Source organism: Canis aureus, chromosome 5 (assembly GCF_053574225.1).
Source record: "Canis aureus isolate CA01 chromosome 5, VMU_Caureus_v.1.0, whole genome shotgun sequence".
Lineage (NCBI taxonomy): Eukaryota > Metazoa > Chordata > Mammalia > Carnivora > Canidae > Canis > Canis aureus.
In genome coordinates, this window is record NC_135615.1 from 5932310 (window position 1) to 5950430 (window position 18121).

Sequence of the window (18121 nt, forward strand, 5' to 3'; positions counted from 1 at the left end):
GAAGCTTTTCCTTGGAACTTCCTGTCAAAGGAAAACATTTCTGAATCAGAAATTGTAAAAGATTACCTTTACCTGCCCTTTTGACATTGCAATAATACTAAATACTAATATTGGTAATTGAAAATACTTGATTTCTATGAATCTAAACATTTTCTATTAATTAAAATGCTTAGTAAAATGAGCTTCCCACCACCCCCCCAAAAATAAAAGAACTCTCCCCGTTTATTTGAATCCTGAGTTTCTTTTGACTTAAAATCCCTTGAAACTTAAAGTAAGGGTTGCTTTAAAAACATTCTTTTGTTCTTTTAGTCCTCTCTTCTCATAATGCTTTCAACTACTGAAAATTATTTTAGCTCTTGAACAATGTAATTCCAAGCATAGGACTAGAAGTGCAACAGACCTGTTGTATATGTCACTATTATTTCACTTAAGACACACCGTAGATTGTATGATGCCCCACTATTTATGTACCAAGAAGAAATTTTTAGAAATCATGCCAGTTATAGTTTTAAGACATTTTGAATTAGAAATTGGATTCCGATGTCAGAGATATTAAAAGGTGACAAAATGAGCATCTTGGAATCATTGAAATAGAGTATTCTTGCTCATCCTTAAACGTAGCTGCAAAGTGGGCATAATTGGATTGTTTTCCCTAATTGTAGTGGGTCTTTGTAAGTTGTAGTAATAGCTATAATAATATTTGTGCTAGGAACTAGTATTCTAAAACTTTGCATGGATCCTCATTTAAGGATCACGACAAGAGGTCTTGTGAGATAAGTACCTTTTATTTTATTTATTATTACTATTGTTTTGTAACCTCTATAACCAACAGGGGTCTCGAACCCCTGGCTCCCGAGATCGAGTGACATGCTCTTCAGAGTGAGCCAGACAGGCGACCTGAGACAACTATTTTTATGCCCATTTTGTGGATGAGGAAATTGCGATAAGGCTAAATGGTCACTGTGAAGCGACAGAGTTAAAGTGGGAATCAAACCCAGGTTGAGCTGCCTCCTGAGGTCATGCTCTTCCTAAACAGATAGGCTGCTCTTTTAATAGAGCGGTGAAGAATCACTAATAAATATTGTACTTTCTTCCAAAGAAAACTAAATCTTTGTTTTGGAGTCATGAGAATAATACAGTATTTAACATTTACAATTCTGTGAATTAATTTGAATGTTTTGGAAAGGTACACTGTAATTTCCTGACAAGTCCTTTCATGCTCACAGGACGGCTCTCCACTTGGCGTGTGCCATTGGGAGTGTAGATATGGTGAAGATCCTGGTACTTTCTCAATGCCAGCTAAACCTCCGTGATGGAGAAAACAGGACAGCTCTCGTGAAGGTGGGTGGTCACACCTATGTCTGCCTGAGGTGGATTGGATTGAAGTCCTTGGAATGAACATTTGTTGCAATTAAACATAACTCATTGGTGAAACTTGTGGCATGTTTCCTTTCAGTTCCCAGAATTTACATTCTGTTTCTCGTTATAATGCTGACAGGCTGTACAATGCCAAGAAGAGGCATGTGTAGATATTCTTCTCAGAAAAGGTGCTGATGTAAATACTAAGGATTTCAAGGACAACACCGCTCTCCATTATGCGGCCTATGAGGGAAATATCTCAATAGCACGCAAGCTGCTTTTGAATAAAGGAGATATAGAGGCCAAAAACAAGGTACAGGTCAAGTTTTTTTTACAACGTATTTCACATTATAAATAAATAAATAAATAAATAAATAAATAAATAAATAAATCAGTAAATCAATCAGTAAATAAATAAATAAATGTAGCTGCAAAAGGTTTTTCAACATGTATATGTAGATATATTTGTACTATAGCACATATATATATGAAGACATCGACACTGAATTTTATACAGCAGGTCTTGTCATCATGGAAACAACTCCAAAACCAAGGCAGAGGGAGGGAAAGAGAAAAGTAATGCATATAGTAAGGAAACATTCTGTCTGCTAGCTACCCTTCCACCCCAGAAAGAAAATCTTCCCCTTTGTGCCTGGGAGTAGATGGTGCCCTCAGAGCCCACAAAGGATTGAAGGCCTAGAGGGGAGTGTGGTGTTGATGGAGGCCGAAAGCTGTGCAGGGGCTTAGGAAATGGATGCTTCTGGGGATGAGTAGGAGACCGTGACCCAGAGGAGTAGCTTGGGTGAATGTAAATGGGAGGAGAAAGCAGCAGGTTGTAATAGGCCTTGGGCACTCTAGGCCCTAAGGTTCAGAAGATGAGAGCAGGGGGATCAGGTCATGACATCCTACAGGTGGTATCTGCTTGTGCTGGTAGCCACTCTGCCAGCCATGTACCACGGTGAGGCCTCCCATTCCGGAGAGTAGCTCCTGCTCAGCCTATGTAGTTCCTCAGTGGGGTGGTAGGTGTGCATGGGGAGCTGGTGATGACCACACTTGCCAGTCTCCCTGTGCTTTCTTTGACGTGCATTACCTTCAGTCGCTGCCCTTGCAGAAACACTGTTGTGTGTCATAGATAGGGTCGATTTTTCATATTTGGAAGCTCAAACATTTCCTGGATGAAAATATTTTGAAATAACTGTCTAAGCTTTTGCTTTAAATAACACTTTTTATTTTTGAAGATTGTATTTATATGAGAGAGAGCAAACATGAGTAGGGAGGAAAGGCAGAGGTAGGGGAAGAAGAGGCCTTCCCACTGAGCCAGGTAGCCTGATGCACGGGGCTTGATGTCAGGAGTGGGATCGTGACCATAACCAGAGAGAGATGCTTGACCCACTGAGCCCCCCAGGCTTACCATAATACTTCTTCCTTCCTGCCTTCCTTTTTTTAATTAAGCTTTTTTATTTATTTATTTTTTCACCTCACACTCTGGGGTTTATGTACTTATTTTATCTTTTAGTTTTTTCTTTTTAAATTTTTTTTTTGGAGTTCAGTTTGCCAAGAAAGAGCACAGGACCCAGTGCTCATCCCGTCAAGTGCCCCCCCCTTGGTGCCCATCACCCAGTCACCCCAACCCCCCACCCACCTCCCTTTCCACCATCCCTTGTTTGGTTCCCAGAGTTAGGAGTCTCTCATGTTCTGTCCCCCTCACTGATATTTCCCACTCGTTTTCTCTGCTTTCCCCTTTATTCCCTTTCACTCTTTTCTATTCCCCGTATGAATGAGACCATGTAATGTTTGTCCTTCTCCGATTGCCTTACTTCACTCAGCATAATACCCTCCAGTTGCATCCATGTTGAAGCAGATGGTGGGTATTTTTTGTTTCTAATTGTTGAGTAATCTGTGGTATATGTCCACAATGGAATATTACTCAGCCGTGAGATTTTATTTTTTGCGGGGGAGTGAGCATGTACAAGCAGGGGATGTTGTGGGGGCAGAGGGAAAAGAAAGAGAGTAAGAATCTGAAGTAGACTTTGCGCTGAGTCTGTCGCAGCGCTGGATCTTATAACTCTGATCATCACCTGAGTTAAGACCAAGAGTCAGATGCTCAACGGACTGAGCCACTCAGTTGCCCCTAAATAATGATACCTCTAAAGAAGCATTAGAGAAGGCAAGTTTCTTTTATGTATTTATGGCAAATATTTATGAGAACACAGAATGTGTTCTGAAACTTTATTTTCAAAAATGTTTTCTCACCCAGTTTGTTTTCTTATTTAGTGTCAAACAACAGAGGAAAGCAAAATTTGCCTTGGAAATAGGCTTTGTCTTAAAACACAAAACAAGTGTATTTTACAATATCAAATCTTGCTGCTGTTGAGAAGTTCCTATTTGATCAAAAAGTGATTGATTAACACGGTCAGAGTTTGTCTTTTATCAGCCTTGACTTAAGAGGGACAAAAGAGGGGCAAAGGAGAAAGCAGTCAGGAACATGCAGAGCGATTTAGAAATTTGGCAAGTGAGGGGAAATATCAAGACAAGGTTTTGGGATTGTGTTTGTTTTTCTTAGTGTTTATGTTTAGGTAAGGAGTCTTCAATTTTCAAGGATAATAATTCTTACTTTACGAACCAGTGAGTGTGTTGTAAACTTATATAGAGATCAATTCTAGGAGGACTCTAAGGACATCAGATTGGCAGTAAACAGGTGGTTGAATGGGCACAAAAAGGGACGCCTGTGTGGCTCAGTGATTGAGCATATGCCTTCGGCTCAGGGCATGATCCCGTGGTCTCCGAATCGAGTCCCACATGGCACTCCTTGAATGGAGGAGCCTGCTTCTCCCTCTGCCTGTGTCTCTGCCTGTCTCTCTCTCTTTCTCTCTCTCTCTCTCTCTTTCATCTCTCATGAATAAATCAATAGAAATCTTAAAAAAAAAAAACAAAAAGTGGACAAGCAGAGGAAAGAACACAGTATAGTATTTTGCAGCTATAGCCACTTAGATACGAGTCTAAACTCTGCTTGCAAATCTAGAATGTCTTGATGGGAAGGATGTAAGGAGTGTGTAAATAATGGAATCAAGTTGCATTTTGAGTTTACTAGTCCTTGTTCTACCTCTAGCCATGGAAATTGAATGCAGGTTTGATAAGTGACTCATTTCTGTTTTTGGCTGAATCCTCAAGTGATAGGGAGAATTGGCCACATAGGTGAAAGAGGAGACTGGCATGGTTGTGTACTGTACTACTTCTCAGCTAGACTTGTGCTGGTGAATCACAGTCAACTAGGGAACTTTAAAAGAATTTACAAGCCTAAACTGTCCCGTGAAGATTTCGACGGAGTGAATCCAATAACGTGTGTACGCAGAAATTTGGAAATAGGGTTTTGAGATTCTGATACAACTCTTGGCTAAGAACTACTGAATGGGTAGGTATACATATACAAATTTAGAGATGTAAAAATATTAAATCTCTGGAAGAGATTTAACTGAAGTTGGATACTGGCTACTTCCTTCCACTCTCTCCAACATTAGCCTTTCATCTGTCTGTATCTCTTTGAGAATTACAGATGAAAATTATTGGTCATCTCGTTGGCTTGAAAAATAATTACCTTTTCTTCCAACTATCAGTCATTCACCGGCACCCAGATGGGAAGTCTTTATGAGTAGTCTTTTAATAAGTAGAGTCTGACCCTTTAAAGATTTTACGTGTTTTGCTACCATTCTGATTATTACAAGCAGGGTTTTCCCAATTGCAGCAGTAGAAATCCGTGAACCTTCTTTTTTAGTTGAAGCTGTGCGATAGACTATCTTAGGATGTCTTTCAAATTCATAGGGCCCTGGCATAGTGCATAATCACTACTGTGTTAAACATTCAGCATGTAGTTAGTGACAATACAGATGGTAATTGTTTTAATAACTTTGCTTCAGCATTCCTCTGAACTCCTGTCTGTTCGGTTAGCAATGTGAGGGAAGTAAATACAAATAGATTGTAGTTGAAACAAGCATTGGAAAATTCTGACAGTAGGTGTTAATGAGTCTTCACAGCAATTTTCCTTAGAAGGTGGGGCCTAATTTGTTGGTAAAACATGATCCTGATGCTTTAGGAAAGGTTTGATGTCCAAGTGTTTGTTTTACGCACGGCCATTGGAAACAGTCACAGCAAATAGAAAAACACAAGTAGGCTATAGACTAAATGTGGCCCCCGGATGTATTTAGTTTCCACTGTCAGTTGAGCTAACATTTAAAATTATGGCACGCATGTAGAACTCTGGATTTTGAGCTTTTCTTACAGATCACTTCTGGTACCTTGAGCCCATGCTGCTGTTTGGTATGCTGTGCAGAGGCTGTCCCTTTATAGGAGGCATGTGTCTCCAGTTTGCTCGTGTCCCCGCCTAGGTTCTTCACTGACTCGTGTCACCTGCTTTGCCTCCATAAGCACTGAGTTTACAATTACTGTTTTATGGTATATGTTGACAAAGATTTCAAGATTTTCAAGACACTCCATATTTAATTTGTAATATATATTTTGTATTTTATGTTAATTTCTTAGGATTGGGATTGAATTTTCTGTTTCTTTGTCAGCTTATTTTTTTCATTACTTTATTCAGTAATTGATGAGAGACACACAGAGAGAGGCAGAGAGCTAGGCACAGGGGGAAGCAGGCTCTCTATGGGGACCCTGATATGGGCTCGATCCCAGGACCCTGGGATCATGATGTTCACCCTCTGACTCACCCAGGGCCTCGGGATGAATTTTCTAAGTTAAGAATTGAAAGTCGTTTTTTTTCACAAACTTTTTTTCTATATATGTACAGTAATCATGTACCTTTTGGAATATCTGCAAGCCATGTGAAGTTAATCCTGGTTCTACTTGGATAGATTATGCATATTTCAGACAGTATTCTCTTTCTCCTTGGTATTATTCCCTAAATACGCAATTTATATAGTAGCTTTTATTATACTAAAAATAATCCGTATAAAGCAGTATTAGAATTTTTGAATAATAGTTTTTACTTAATCTCAGTTTCCCAACATGTAAACACCCAGTGCTCATTCAGTATTAGAATTTTTATTGGTAAGTCATGACATTTTTATTTCTGATTTACACTTAGTCTAAATTATAAAATAATCATAAATAGCAATGATAATAGAAACTAGAATACAAACAGGTTTTTTTAGAAGTAGATGTGCATTAGGTTCTCAGAATGAGTATAGTAGAGAATAAAATCTCATTGACTTATTTCACTTAGCATAATACCCTGAGTCAGTCAGAGAAAGACAATTATCATATGATCTCATTCATATGTGGAACTTAAGAAACAAGACAGAGGAGAAGGGGAAGAAGAGAAAAACTTAAACCAGAGAGACTGAGGGAGACAAAGCCTAAGAGACTCTTAATCATAGGAGCCAAACTGAAGGTCACTGGAGGGGTGGAGTGGAAGGATGGGATAACTGGGTGATGGACATTAAGGAGGGCACATGATGGAATGAGTCCTGGGTGTTACATAAGACTGAGGAACCACTGACTTCTACCTCTGAAACTAATAGTATGTTGTATGGAACTGAATTTGAATAAAAGGGTAAAAATGAGAAAAATCTCATACTGAGCTTTCTAACAGTTAAGAAAAAACTTTATCATGGTATAATAGGAGAAAGTCCAAGGACTATTTATTTAGTTATTTATTTTTAATATTTTATTGTTCTTATTTTTTATTTTAAACAAAAAAACCCACAATTTTTTATTGGAGTTCAATTTGCCCACATAAAGAATAACACCGAGTGCTCATCTCATTGTGGGCCCACCTTAACCAAAGATTATTTAGTATTAAGTGGTCAAAATTCATTTGAAGCTTCTTTCTTTTATTTTTATTTATTTACTTTTCTTTTTAATTTTTAAAAGGTTTCTTTATGCATTTTAGAGAGACAGCACACACATGCACAGGCTTGTGGGGGTGGGGGAGGTGGAGAGGGAGAGGGAGAGAGAGTGTCTTAAACAGACTTGGTGCTCAGTGCCAGGGGAGCCCCGAATCCAATGTGGGGCTGGATCCCACGACCCTGAGATCACACCTGAGACAAAACCAAGCGTCCCTCAACTGCCTGCACAACCCAGCTGCCCTGAAACCTAGCTCTTTTCATTCAGAGTCCATCTCCTTAGTGACTCATTTGGAGCTGGAGTGTTTTATGTTGACATCTGGGATCCCCATACCATTGATAGATGAGAATCCAGCAAGTTTGTACAACCTGGAGAAAACCCTTACCTTTATTGGAAAGTTCTTAAAACTATATCCCTGGGAACTCTTGTTTCTCAAGTATTAATGTTTGCTACAAAAGAAGGAATTGTCAAATGGGGATAAGCAAATGTAAATGGGGTTCATTTGTGCTAGATGTATAGTGCAGTTTTGTAATGTTTCACAAACATAGATGATCATTGAATCTTTCTTTTTTTTTTAAGATTTTATTTATTTGTTCATGATAGTCACAGAGAGAGAGAGAGAGGCAGAGACACAGGCAGAGGGAGAAGCAGGCTCCATGCAGGGAGCCCGACGTGGGATTCGATCCCGAGTCTCCAGGATCGCGCCCTGGGCCAAAGGCAGGCGCCAAACCACTGCGCCACCCAGGGATCCCAATCATTGAATCTTTCTTTTGGGGCACATTATCTCTTGCAGATCATGTGTTCTTTGGAATATAATTGAAGAAACACTACTCCGGAGATATCCATTAAAATCAGTAACGATACTTTAAATATTTACTACTATGTTTTAGAGAGTGGAGATACAGAGATAAAAAATAACCCCTCCCCTCTAGAATCTTTTGGTTTAGATGGTGCGGAATAAAATAACTAGGGTATACCATGATATATATTGTGAGAGAAGCAAAGATTCTTGGAGCCAGGCAATGTTTGAAGCGAGTTTGTGGAATGACTGCAGGTAATCTGTTGAAGAGGAAGAGGAGGTCTATTTTATTATTTTTATTTTAGTTTTTAAAAAGACTTTATGTTTTTGAGAGAGACAGAGAGTGAGCAAGCAGGAGAGAGAGCAGGAGTGGAGGGGAGGGGCAGAGGGAGAGGGAGAAGCTGACTCTTTGCTGCAGAGGGAGCCCAAGGTGGGACTCCATCCTGAGACCCTGGGATCATGACCTGAGCTGATGAGCTGAAGGCAGATGCTTGACCAACTGAGCCACCCACGCTCCGTGAGAAAGCAGTATTTTAAAAAGAAGGAGCAGCTGGTGAAACCATGGAGGGCTGAGAACGAAAGGGCTAATTTTATTTACTTTCTATGTTACATGTTTAAGTTACAGGATCGTTCAGAATTTTTACGATTCATTATCCAAATATGTAATTTTGTAAATTATAAATTTTGTTTGCACTCCTACAGGATGGCCTCACACCGCTTCTAGTTGCTGTAAATGAAAAAAAAGAGAAAATGGTGGCATTTTTATTAGAAGAAGCAAATATAAATGCAGTTGACTACACTAACAGGTAAGGTTTTTTTTTTTTTTTTTTTTTGGTGAATCTTAGTATTTGGTCGAGAGTGGTAACAATTTCTCAAGGCAGAAAGTTTAACTTATTAATAAGAAGAGTATTTATAAGTATAGTGAAAAATGTCAGCATGTGATCGGTTAGGTAGAAAACAATTACTCTGACAGGACAAGGTGAAGAACATTGTATAGTATAATTCAGAATCCTTTGTAATATAGATTGATGTCATTTGCAATAGTTTTTTTTTTCTGTATGATTTTACAGTAGCTAAAAGTGTTTCTTGTTGAAATTGTGAGTTTTTTCTTTTTTAGCTCAGAGCTTGATGCCAGAGTCCGGGAATTGAGCCCCACATAGGGCTCCCAGCAGGGAGCCTGCTTCTCCCTCTGCCTATGTCTCTGCCTTTCTTTCTGTGTCTCTCCTGAATAAGGAAATATAACTGAGAAAAAAAAATTTAGAGAGTCCAAGCAGAAACCTCTGAAACTGTCTCCAAGCCTTCATTTGGTAGGGTATACCAAAAACAACCCTGCATCCTAGCAGAGGTGCAGTGGGATAGTGCTAAAGGATGAAAGGCTGGTGAGCTCTATCACATTTCTGCTTGATTCACTAGTCTGGCCCATTCAGAGACAGGATAGATTGTGGCAAATATCTGTAGTTACTGTCAACTTAAACAAAGAGTAATTCCAGTCATAGTTATTGTGCGCCTCTTATTGCTTCCAGAACAGATTGATAAGACGTCAGGTACATGGTATGTGTCACCACTGATTTGGCAAATGCATTCTTTTCTAGTCCGCTAGTGAATCAGAAATAGTTCATATTCATAGAGTATAGGCAAAGTGTTCATTCATTTAATTTGCCTCAGCGTTTTATTAACTCATGGAGCTAGACCATTTGAACATCCCCAGAATCTCATTGGCCTATCATATTGACACCATGCTAATTTGACATGAGGATCAGTAAGAGGCTATAACGCTTTGGGCCCTTGGTAAGACGGCATGAATTGACATATCCGTGAAGTTTTGAGGCATCCAGTGGGCATGCCAGGATATTCTCGCAGGAGTGAAAGAAAAATTGCCACATTTTTTTTTTTTTTTTTTTTTTTTAATTTTTTTTTTTTATTTATTTATGATAGTCACAGAGAGAGAAAGAGAGAGAGGCAGAGACATAGGCAGAGGGAGAAGCAGGCTCCATGCACCGGGAGCCTGATGTGGGATTCGATCCTGGGTCTCCAGGATCGCGCCCTGGGCCAAAGGCAGGCGCCAAACCACTGCGCCACCCAGGGATCCCAAATTGCCACATTTTGAATACCTTTTCACAAAGACAGAAACTGGGAGACCTCTTTGGGTTCTGGAGGTAGTATATTTTACGCCACTAATTCTCAATGCGTTGGGGGTGGGGTGGTGGGAGAAGAATTCTGCTCCTCAGGGAGCATTTGGCAGTGTCTGGAGACCTGTTTTTTGACATGTCAAAAGCTGTACATACTTAATGTATCGAATTCAGTGAGTTTGTGGATAAGTATAGACCTCTGTGAAATCATCAATGCCTTAAAGCCATAGTCCTACCCATCACCTCCCAAAGTCTCTTCCTGGTCTCATTAATTAATTAATTAATTAATTGGTAAGAACACTTAACATAAGCTCTACCCTCTTAGCAAAGTTTAAGTATACAATGCAGTATTATTAGCTATAGACACTGCTAACAATAGATTCGTCTGGAGACATTTCCGATCCTCACAACTGAGGATGTTGCTGGCATCTAGTGGGTCGATGTCAGGAGTGCTGGTAAACATACCCAAGAGAGGCCTCCACAACAATCCACCATGTCCATGGTACAAGGTTGGGAAACCTTGTCCTACATTGAGTACTCGTTTCATCCATACACCTTGGTGAAACTAAGGAATGCAAGACTTCAGTGGTCTCAGAGCAGATGAATTGTGCAGCAGGTGCAGGCTGTGCTTAGGAGTCCTCACTGCTTTGGTCGCAGGATCCAGTAGACCCTATGCTATTCATGGTGTCAGTGGTGGGGAAAAGTTGTACCGTGGATCTCAGGGCAAGCCCCTGTTGGAGAATCAGAGCACAGGCCCTCGGGGTTTTCTGATCTTGAGTCCCCATCAGAAGCTTGCCTGTAGAGGGGTCCTACGGGAGACAGAAATGACTTGTATTCCTTCTGTGCTAAGTCATTGGCTGGACACAGCCTAGCAGAGACACAAGGCCTTGGTGTGAGTGCTACGGTGGATATGAAAATGTAGCAGCTGTCTACATTTTGAGCTGCAGTTCAACTGTGCTCTCTATGGTAGATCCTCTAGAAGACAAATCCAAAGAGTGCAACTCCCTGGCCTCTATATTAGTCTGGGTCCAATCGGAAGACAGATATGACATAGTATTTTAAACAGTGGAAGTAAATATAAAAAATTACTAAATGATGATGAGATAGTAATGAGAAGGTGGGACAGAGAAGTCTGAAGTAAACTAATTCTTTGTTTTGGAGTCATGAGAATAAGCAGTATTTAACATTTACAATTCTATGAATTGATTAGCAATTTTTGAAAAGGTACACTGTAATCCTGACAAGCCCTTTCACACTCACAGGAGTTGTCTCCACTTGGCCTGTGCCAATGGCCATGAAGATATGGTGAAGCTCCTGGTAGATCGGAAATGCCAGCTAAACCTCCGTGATGTTGAAAACACGACCGCTCTACTGAAGGTGCGTGGTGACAGGTATATCTGCCTGAGATGGATTGGATTGAAGTCCTTGGAATGAACATTTGTTGCATTTAAACATAACTCATTGGTGAAACTTGTGGCATGTTTCCTTTCAGTTCCCAGAATTTACATTCTGTTTCTTGTTTTAATGCTCACAGGCTGTACAATCCCAAGATGAGGCATGTGTAGATATTCTGCTGAAACATGGTGCTAATCCTGATCTAAAAGACATCAAGGGCAACACTGCTCTCCATTATGCAGCATTAGGGGACAATGTCACAATAGCACAGAAACTACTTTTAAAGAAAGTAAATATGGAGATCAGAAACAAGGTACAGGTCAACTTTTTTTTTTACAACGTATTTTACATTATAAATACATAAATAAATAAGTAAATAAAAATAGCTGCAAATGTTTTCTTTGTATATGTACATATATATATGAAGACATCGGCACTGAATTTTATACAGCAGGTCCTGTCATCCTGGAAACAACTGGAAAACTAAGGCAGGGGCAGGGAAAGAGAAAAGTAATGCCTGTAGAAAGGCAACATTTTGTCTGCTAGCAACCTTTCCACCCCAGAAAGAAAATCTTCCCCTTTGTGCCTGGGAGTAGATGGTACCCTCAGAGCCCACAAAGGATTGAAGGCCTAGAGGGGAGTGTGGTGATGATGGAGGCCGAAAGGTGTGCAGGGGCTTAGGAAATGGATGCTTCTGGGGATGAGTAGGAGACCGTGACCCAGAGGAGTAGCTTGGGTGAATGTAAATGGGAGGAGAAAGCAGCAGGTTGTAATAGGCCTTGGGCACTCTAGGCCCTAAGGTTCAGAAGATGAGAGCAGGGGGATCAGGTCATGACATCCTACAGGTGGTATCTGCTTGTGCTGGTAGCCACTCTGCCAGCCATGTACCACGGTGAGGCCTCCCATTCCAGAGAGTAGCTCCTGCTCAGCCTATGTAGTTCCTCAGTAGGGTGGTAGGTGTGCATGGGGAGCTGGTGATGACCACACTTGCCAGTCTCCCTGTGCTTTCTTTGACGTGCATTACATTCAGTCGCTGCCCTTGCAGAAACACTGTTGTGTGCCATAGATAGGGTCGATTTTTCATATTTGGAAGCTCAAGCATTTCCTGGATGAAAATATTTTGAAATAACTGTCTAAGCTTTTGCTTTAAATAACAACACTTTTTATTTTTGAAGATTGTATTTATATGAGAGAGAGCAAACATGAGTAGGGAGGAAAGAGCAGAGGTAGGGGAAGAAGAGGCCTTCCCACTGAGCCAGGTAGCCTGATGCACGGGGCTTGATGTCAGGAGTGGGATCGTGACCATAACCAGAGAGAGATGCTTGACCCACTGAGCCCCCCAGGCTTACCATAATACTTCTTCCTTCCTGCCTTCCTTTTTTAAATTAAGCTTTTTTATTTATTTTTTCACCTCACACTCTGGGGTTTATGTACTTATTTTATCTTTTAGTTTTTTCTTTTTAAAAATTTTTTTAGTTGGGGTTCAGTTTGCCAACAAAGAGCACAGCACCCAGTGCTCATCCCGTCAAGTGCCCCCCCCTTGGTGCCCGTCACCCAGTCACCCCAACCCCCCACCCACCTCCCTTTCCACCATCCCTTGTTTGGTTCCCAGAGTTAGGAGTCTCTCATGTTCTGTCCCCCTCACTGATATTTCCCACTCGTTTTCTCTGCTTTCCCCTTTATTCCCTTTCACTCTTTTCTATTCCCCGTATGAATGAGACCATGTAATGTTTGTCCTTCTCCGATTGCCTTACTTCACTCAGCATAATACCCTCCAGTTGCATCCATGTTGAAGCAGATGGTGGGTATTTTTTGTTTCTAATTGTTGAGTAATCTGTGGTATATGTCCGCAATGGAGTATTACTCAGCCGTGAGATTTTATTTTTTGGGGGGAAGTGAGCGAGCATGTACAAGCAGGGGATGTTGTGGGGGCAGAGGGAAAAGAAAGAGAGTAAGAATCTGAAGTAGACTTTGCGCTGAGTCTGTCGCAGCGCTGGATCTTATAACTCTGATCATCACCTGAGTTAAGACCAAGAGTCAGATGCTCAACGGACTGAGCCACTCAGTTGCCCCTAAATAATGATACCTCTAAAGAAGCATTAGAGAAGGCAAGTTTCTTTTATGTATTTATGGCAAATATTTATGAGAACACAGAATGTGTTCTGAAACTTTATTTTCAAAAATGTTTTCTCACCCAGTTTGTTTCTTATTTAGTGTCAAACAACAGAGGAAAGCAAAATTTGCCTTGGAAATAGGCTTTGACTTAAAACAGAAAACAAGTGTATTTTACAATATCAAATCTTGCTGCTGTTGAGAAGTTCCTATTTGATCAAACAGTGATTTATTAACACGGTCGGAGTTTATCTTTTATCAGCCTTGACTTAAGAGGGACAAAAGAGGGGAAAAGGAGAAAGCAGTCAGGAACATGCAGAGCGATTTAGACATTTGGCAAGTGAGGGGAAATATCAAGACAAGGTTTTTGGATTGTGTTTGTTTTTCTTCAGTGTTTATGTTTAGGTAAGGAGTCTTCAATTTTCAGGGATAATAATTCTTACTTTACGAACCCGTGAGTGTGTTGTAAACTTATATAGAGATCAATTCTAGGAGGACTCTAAGGACATCAGATTGGCAGTAAACTGGTGGTTGAATGGGCACGAAAAGGGACGCCTGTGTGGCTCAGTGATTGAGCATATGCCTTCGGCTCAGGGCATGATCCCATGGTCTCCCGAATCGAGTCCCACATGGCACTCCTTGAATGGAGGAGCCTGCTTCTCCCTCTGCCTATGTCTCTGCCTGTCTCTCTCTCTCTCTCAGACTCTCATGAATAAATAAATAGAAATCTTAAAAAAAAAACAAAAAGTGGACAAGCAGAGGAAAGAACACAGTATAGTATTTTGCAGCTATAGCCACTTAGATACGAGTCTAAACTCTGCTTGCAAATCTAGAATGTCTTGATGGGAAGGAAGTAAGGAGTGTGTAAATAATGGAATCAAGTTGCATTTTGAGTTTACTAGACCTTGTTCTACCTCTAGCCATGGAAATTGAATGCAGGTTTGATAAGTGACTCATTTCTGTTTTTTGCTGAATCCTCAAGTGATAGGGAGAATTGGCCACATAGGTGAAAGGGGAGACTGGCATGGTTGTGTACTGTACTGGTTCTCAGCTAGACTTGTGCTGGTGAATCACAGTCAACTAGGGAATTTAAAAGAATTTACAAGCCTAAACTGTCCCGTGAAGATTTCGATGGAGTGAATCCAATAACGTGTGTACGCAGAAATTTGGAAATAGGGTTTTGAGATTCTGTTACAACTCTTGGCTAACAACTACTGAATGGGTAGGTATACATATACAAATTTAGAGATGTAAAAATATTAAATCTCTGGAAGAGATTTAACTGAAGTTGGATACTGGCTACTTCCTTCCACTCTCTCCAACATTAGCCTTTCATCTGTCTGTATCTCTTTGAGAATTACAGATGAAAATTATTGGTCATCTCGTTGGCTTGAAAAATAATTACCTTTTCTTCCAACTATCAGTCATTCACCGGCACCCAGATGGGAAGTCTTTATGAGTAGTCTTTTAATAAGTAGAGTCTGACCCTTTAAAGATTTTACGTGTTTTGCTACCATTCTGATTATTACAAGCAGGGTTTTCCCAATTGCAGCAGTAGAAATCCGTGAACCTTCTTTTTTAGTTGAAGCTGTACGATAGACTATCTTAGGATGTCTTTCAAATTCATAGGGCCCTGGCATAGTGCATAATCACTACTGTGTTAAACATTCAGCATGTAGTTAGTGACAATATAGATGGTAATTGTTTTAATAACTTTGCTTCAGCATTCCTCTGAACTCCTGTCTGTTCGGTTAGCAATGTGAGGGAAGTAAATACAAATAGATTGTAGTTGAAACAAGCATTGGAAAATTCTGACAGTAGGTGTTAATGAGTCTTCACAGCAATTTTCCTTAGAAGGTGGGGCCTAATTTGTTGGTAAAACATGATCCTGATGCTTTAGGAAAGGTTTGATGTCCAAGTATTTGTTTTACGCACGGCCATTGGAAACAGTCACAGCAAATAGAAAAACACAAGTAGGCTATAGACTAAATGTAGCCCCTGGATGTATTTAGTTTCCACTGTCAGTTGAGCTAACACTTAAAATTATGGCACGCATGTAGAACTCTGGATTTTGAGCTTTTCTTACAGATCACTTTTGGTACCTTGAGCCCATGCTGCTGTTTGGTATGCTGTGCAGAGGCTGTCCCTTTATAGGAGGCGTGTGTCTCCAGTTTGCTCGTGTCCCCGCCTAGGGTCTTCACTGACTCGTGTCACCTGCTTTGCCTCCATAACCATTGAGTCTACAATTACTGTTTTATGGTATATGTTGACAAAGATTTCAAGATTTTCAAGACACTCCATATTAATTTATAATATATATTTTGTATTTTATGTTAATTTCTTAGGATTGGGATTGAATTTTCTGTTTCTTTGTCACCTTATTTTTTTCATTACTTTATTCAGTAATTGATGAGAGACACACAGAAAGAGGCAGAGAGCTAGGCACAGGGGGAAGCAGGTTCTCTATGGGGACCCTGATATGGGCTCGATCCCAGGACCCTGGGATCATGATGTTCACCCTCTGAGTCACCCAGGTGCCTCGGGATGAATTTTCTAAGTTAGGAATTGAAAGTCGTTTTTTTTACAAACATTTTTTCTATATATGTACAGTAATCATGTACCTTTTGGAATATCTGTAAGCCATGTGAGGTTAATCCTGGTTCTGCTTGGATAGATTATGCATATTCCAGACAGTATTCTCTTTCTCCTTGGTATTATTCCCTAAATACTCAATTTACATAGTAGCTTTTATTATACTAAAAATAATCCGTATAAAGCAGTATTAGAATTTGTGATTAATAGTTTTTACTTAATCTCAGTTTCCCAACATGTAAACACCCAGTGCTCATCTAGTATTAGAATTTTTATTGGTAAGTCATGACATTTTTATTTCTGATTTACACTTAGTCTAAATTATAAATAATCAAAAATAGCAATGATAATAGAAACTAGAATACAAACCGGTTTTTTTAGAAGTAGATGTGCATTAGGTTCTCAGAATGAGTATAGTTGAGAATAAAATCTCATTGACATATTTCACTTAGCGTAATACCCTGAGTCAGTCAGAGAAAGACAATTATCATATGATCTCATTCATATGTGGAACTTAAGAAACAAGACAGAGGAGAAGGGGAAGAAGAGAAAAACTTAAACCAGAGAGACTGAGGGAGACAAAGCCTAAGAGACTCTTAATCATAGGAGCCAAACTGAAGGTCACTGGAGGGGTGGAGTGGAAGGATGGGATAACTGGGTGATGGACATTAAGGAGGGCACATGATGGAATGAGTCCTGGGTGTTACATAAGACTGAGGAACCACTGACTTCTACCTCTGAAACTAATAGTATGTTATATGGAACTGAATTTGAATAAAAGGGTAAAAATGAGAAAAATCTCATACTGAGCTTTCTAACAGTTAAGAAAAAACTTTATCATGGTATAATAGGAGAAAGTCCAAGGACTATTTATTTAGTTATTTATTTTTAATATTTTATTGTTCTTATTTTTTATTTTAAACAAAAAAACCCACAATTTTTTATTGGAGTTCAATTTGCCCACATAAAGAATAACACCGAGTGCTCATCTCATTGTGGGCCCACCTTAACCAAAGATTATTTAGTATTAAGTGGTCAAAATTCATTTGAAGCTTCTTTCTTTTATTTTTATTTATTTACTTTTCTTTTTAATTTTTAAAAGGTTTCTTTATGCATTTTAGAGAGACAGCACACACATGCACAGGCTTGTGGGGGTGGGGGAGGTGGAGAGGGAGAGGGAGAGAGAGTGTCTTAAACAGACTTGGTGCTCAGTGCCAGGGGAGCCCCGAATCCAATGTGGGGCTGGATCCCACGACCCTGAGATCACACCTGAGACAAAACCAAGCGTCCCTCAACTGCCTGCACAACCCAGCTGCCCTGAAACCTAGCTCTTTTCATTCAGAGTCCATCTCCTTAGTGACTCATTTGGAGCTGGAGTGTTTTATGTTGACATCTGGGATCCCCATACCATTGATAGATGAGAATCCAGCAAGTTTGTACAACCTGGAGAAAACCCTTACCTTTATTGGAAAGTTCTTAAAACTATATCCCTGGGAACTCTTGTTTCTCAAGTATTAATGTTTGCTACAAAAGAAGGAATTGTCAAATGGGGATAAGCAAATGTAAATGGGGTTCATTTGTGCTAGATGTATGGTGCAGTTTTGTAATGTTTCACAAACATAGATGATCATTGAATCTTTCTTTTGGGGGACAGTATCTCTTGCAAATCATGTGTTCTTTGGAATATAATTGAAGAAACACTACTCCGGAGATATCCATTAAAATCAGTAACGATACTTTAAATATTTACTACTGTGTTTTAGAGAGTGGAGATACAGAGATAAAAAATAACCCCTCCCCTCTAGAATCTTTTGGTTTAGATGGTGCAGAAGAAAATAACTAGGGTATACCATGATATATATTGTGAGAGAAGCAA

At 39.8% G+C, this 18121-nt stretch overlaps 1 protein-coding gene across 9 annotated transcripts in view; it reads left to right on the forward strand.

Moving 5' to 3' along the window:
* LOC144313633 (ankyrin repeat domain-containing protein 26-like) overlaps nt 1-18121 on the forward strand; it is a 212726-nt gene that overhangs the window by 49609 nt on the left and 144996 nt on the right. For all 9 annotated transcript variants that reach the window (XM_077896684.1, XM_077896685.1, XM_077896681.1 and 6 more), the window contains 3 exons: nt 8720-8823; nt 11409-11523; nt 11681-11854. In XM_077896684.1, coding sequence (XP_077752810.1) covers nt 8720-8823; nt 11409-11523; nt 11681-11854 — 393 coding nt within the window. The remainder of the gene's footprint in view (nt 1-8719; nt 8824-11408; nt 11524-11680; nt 11855-18121) is intronic.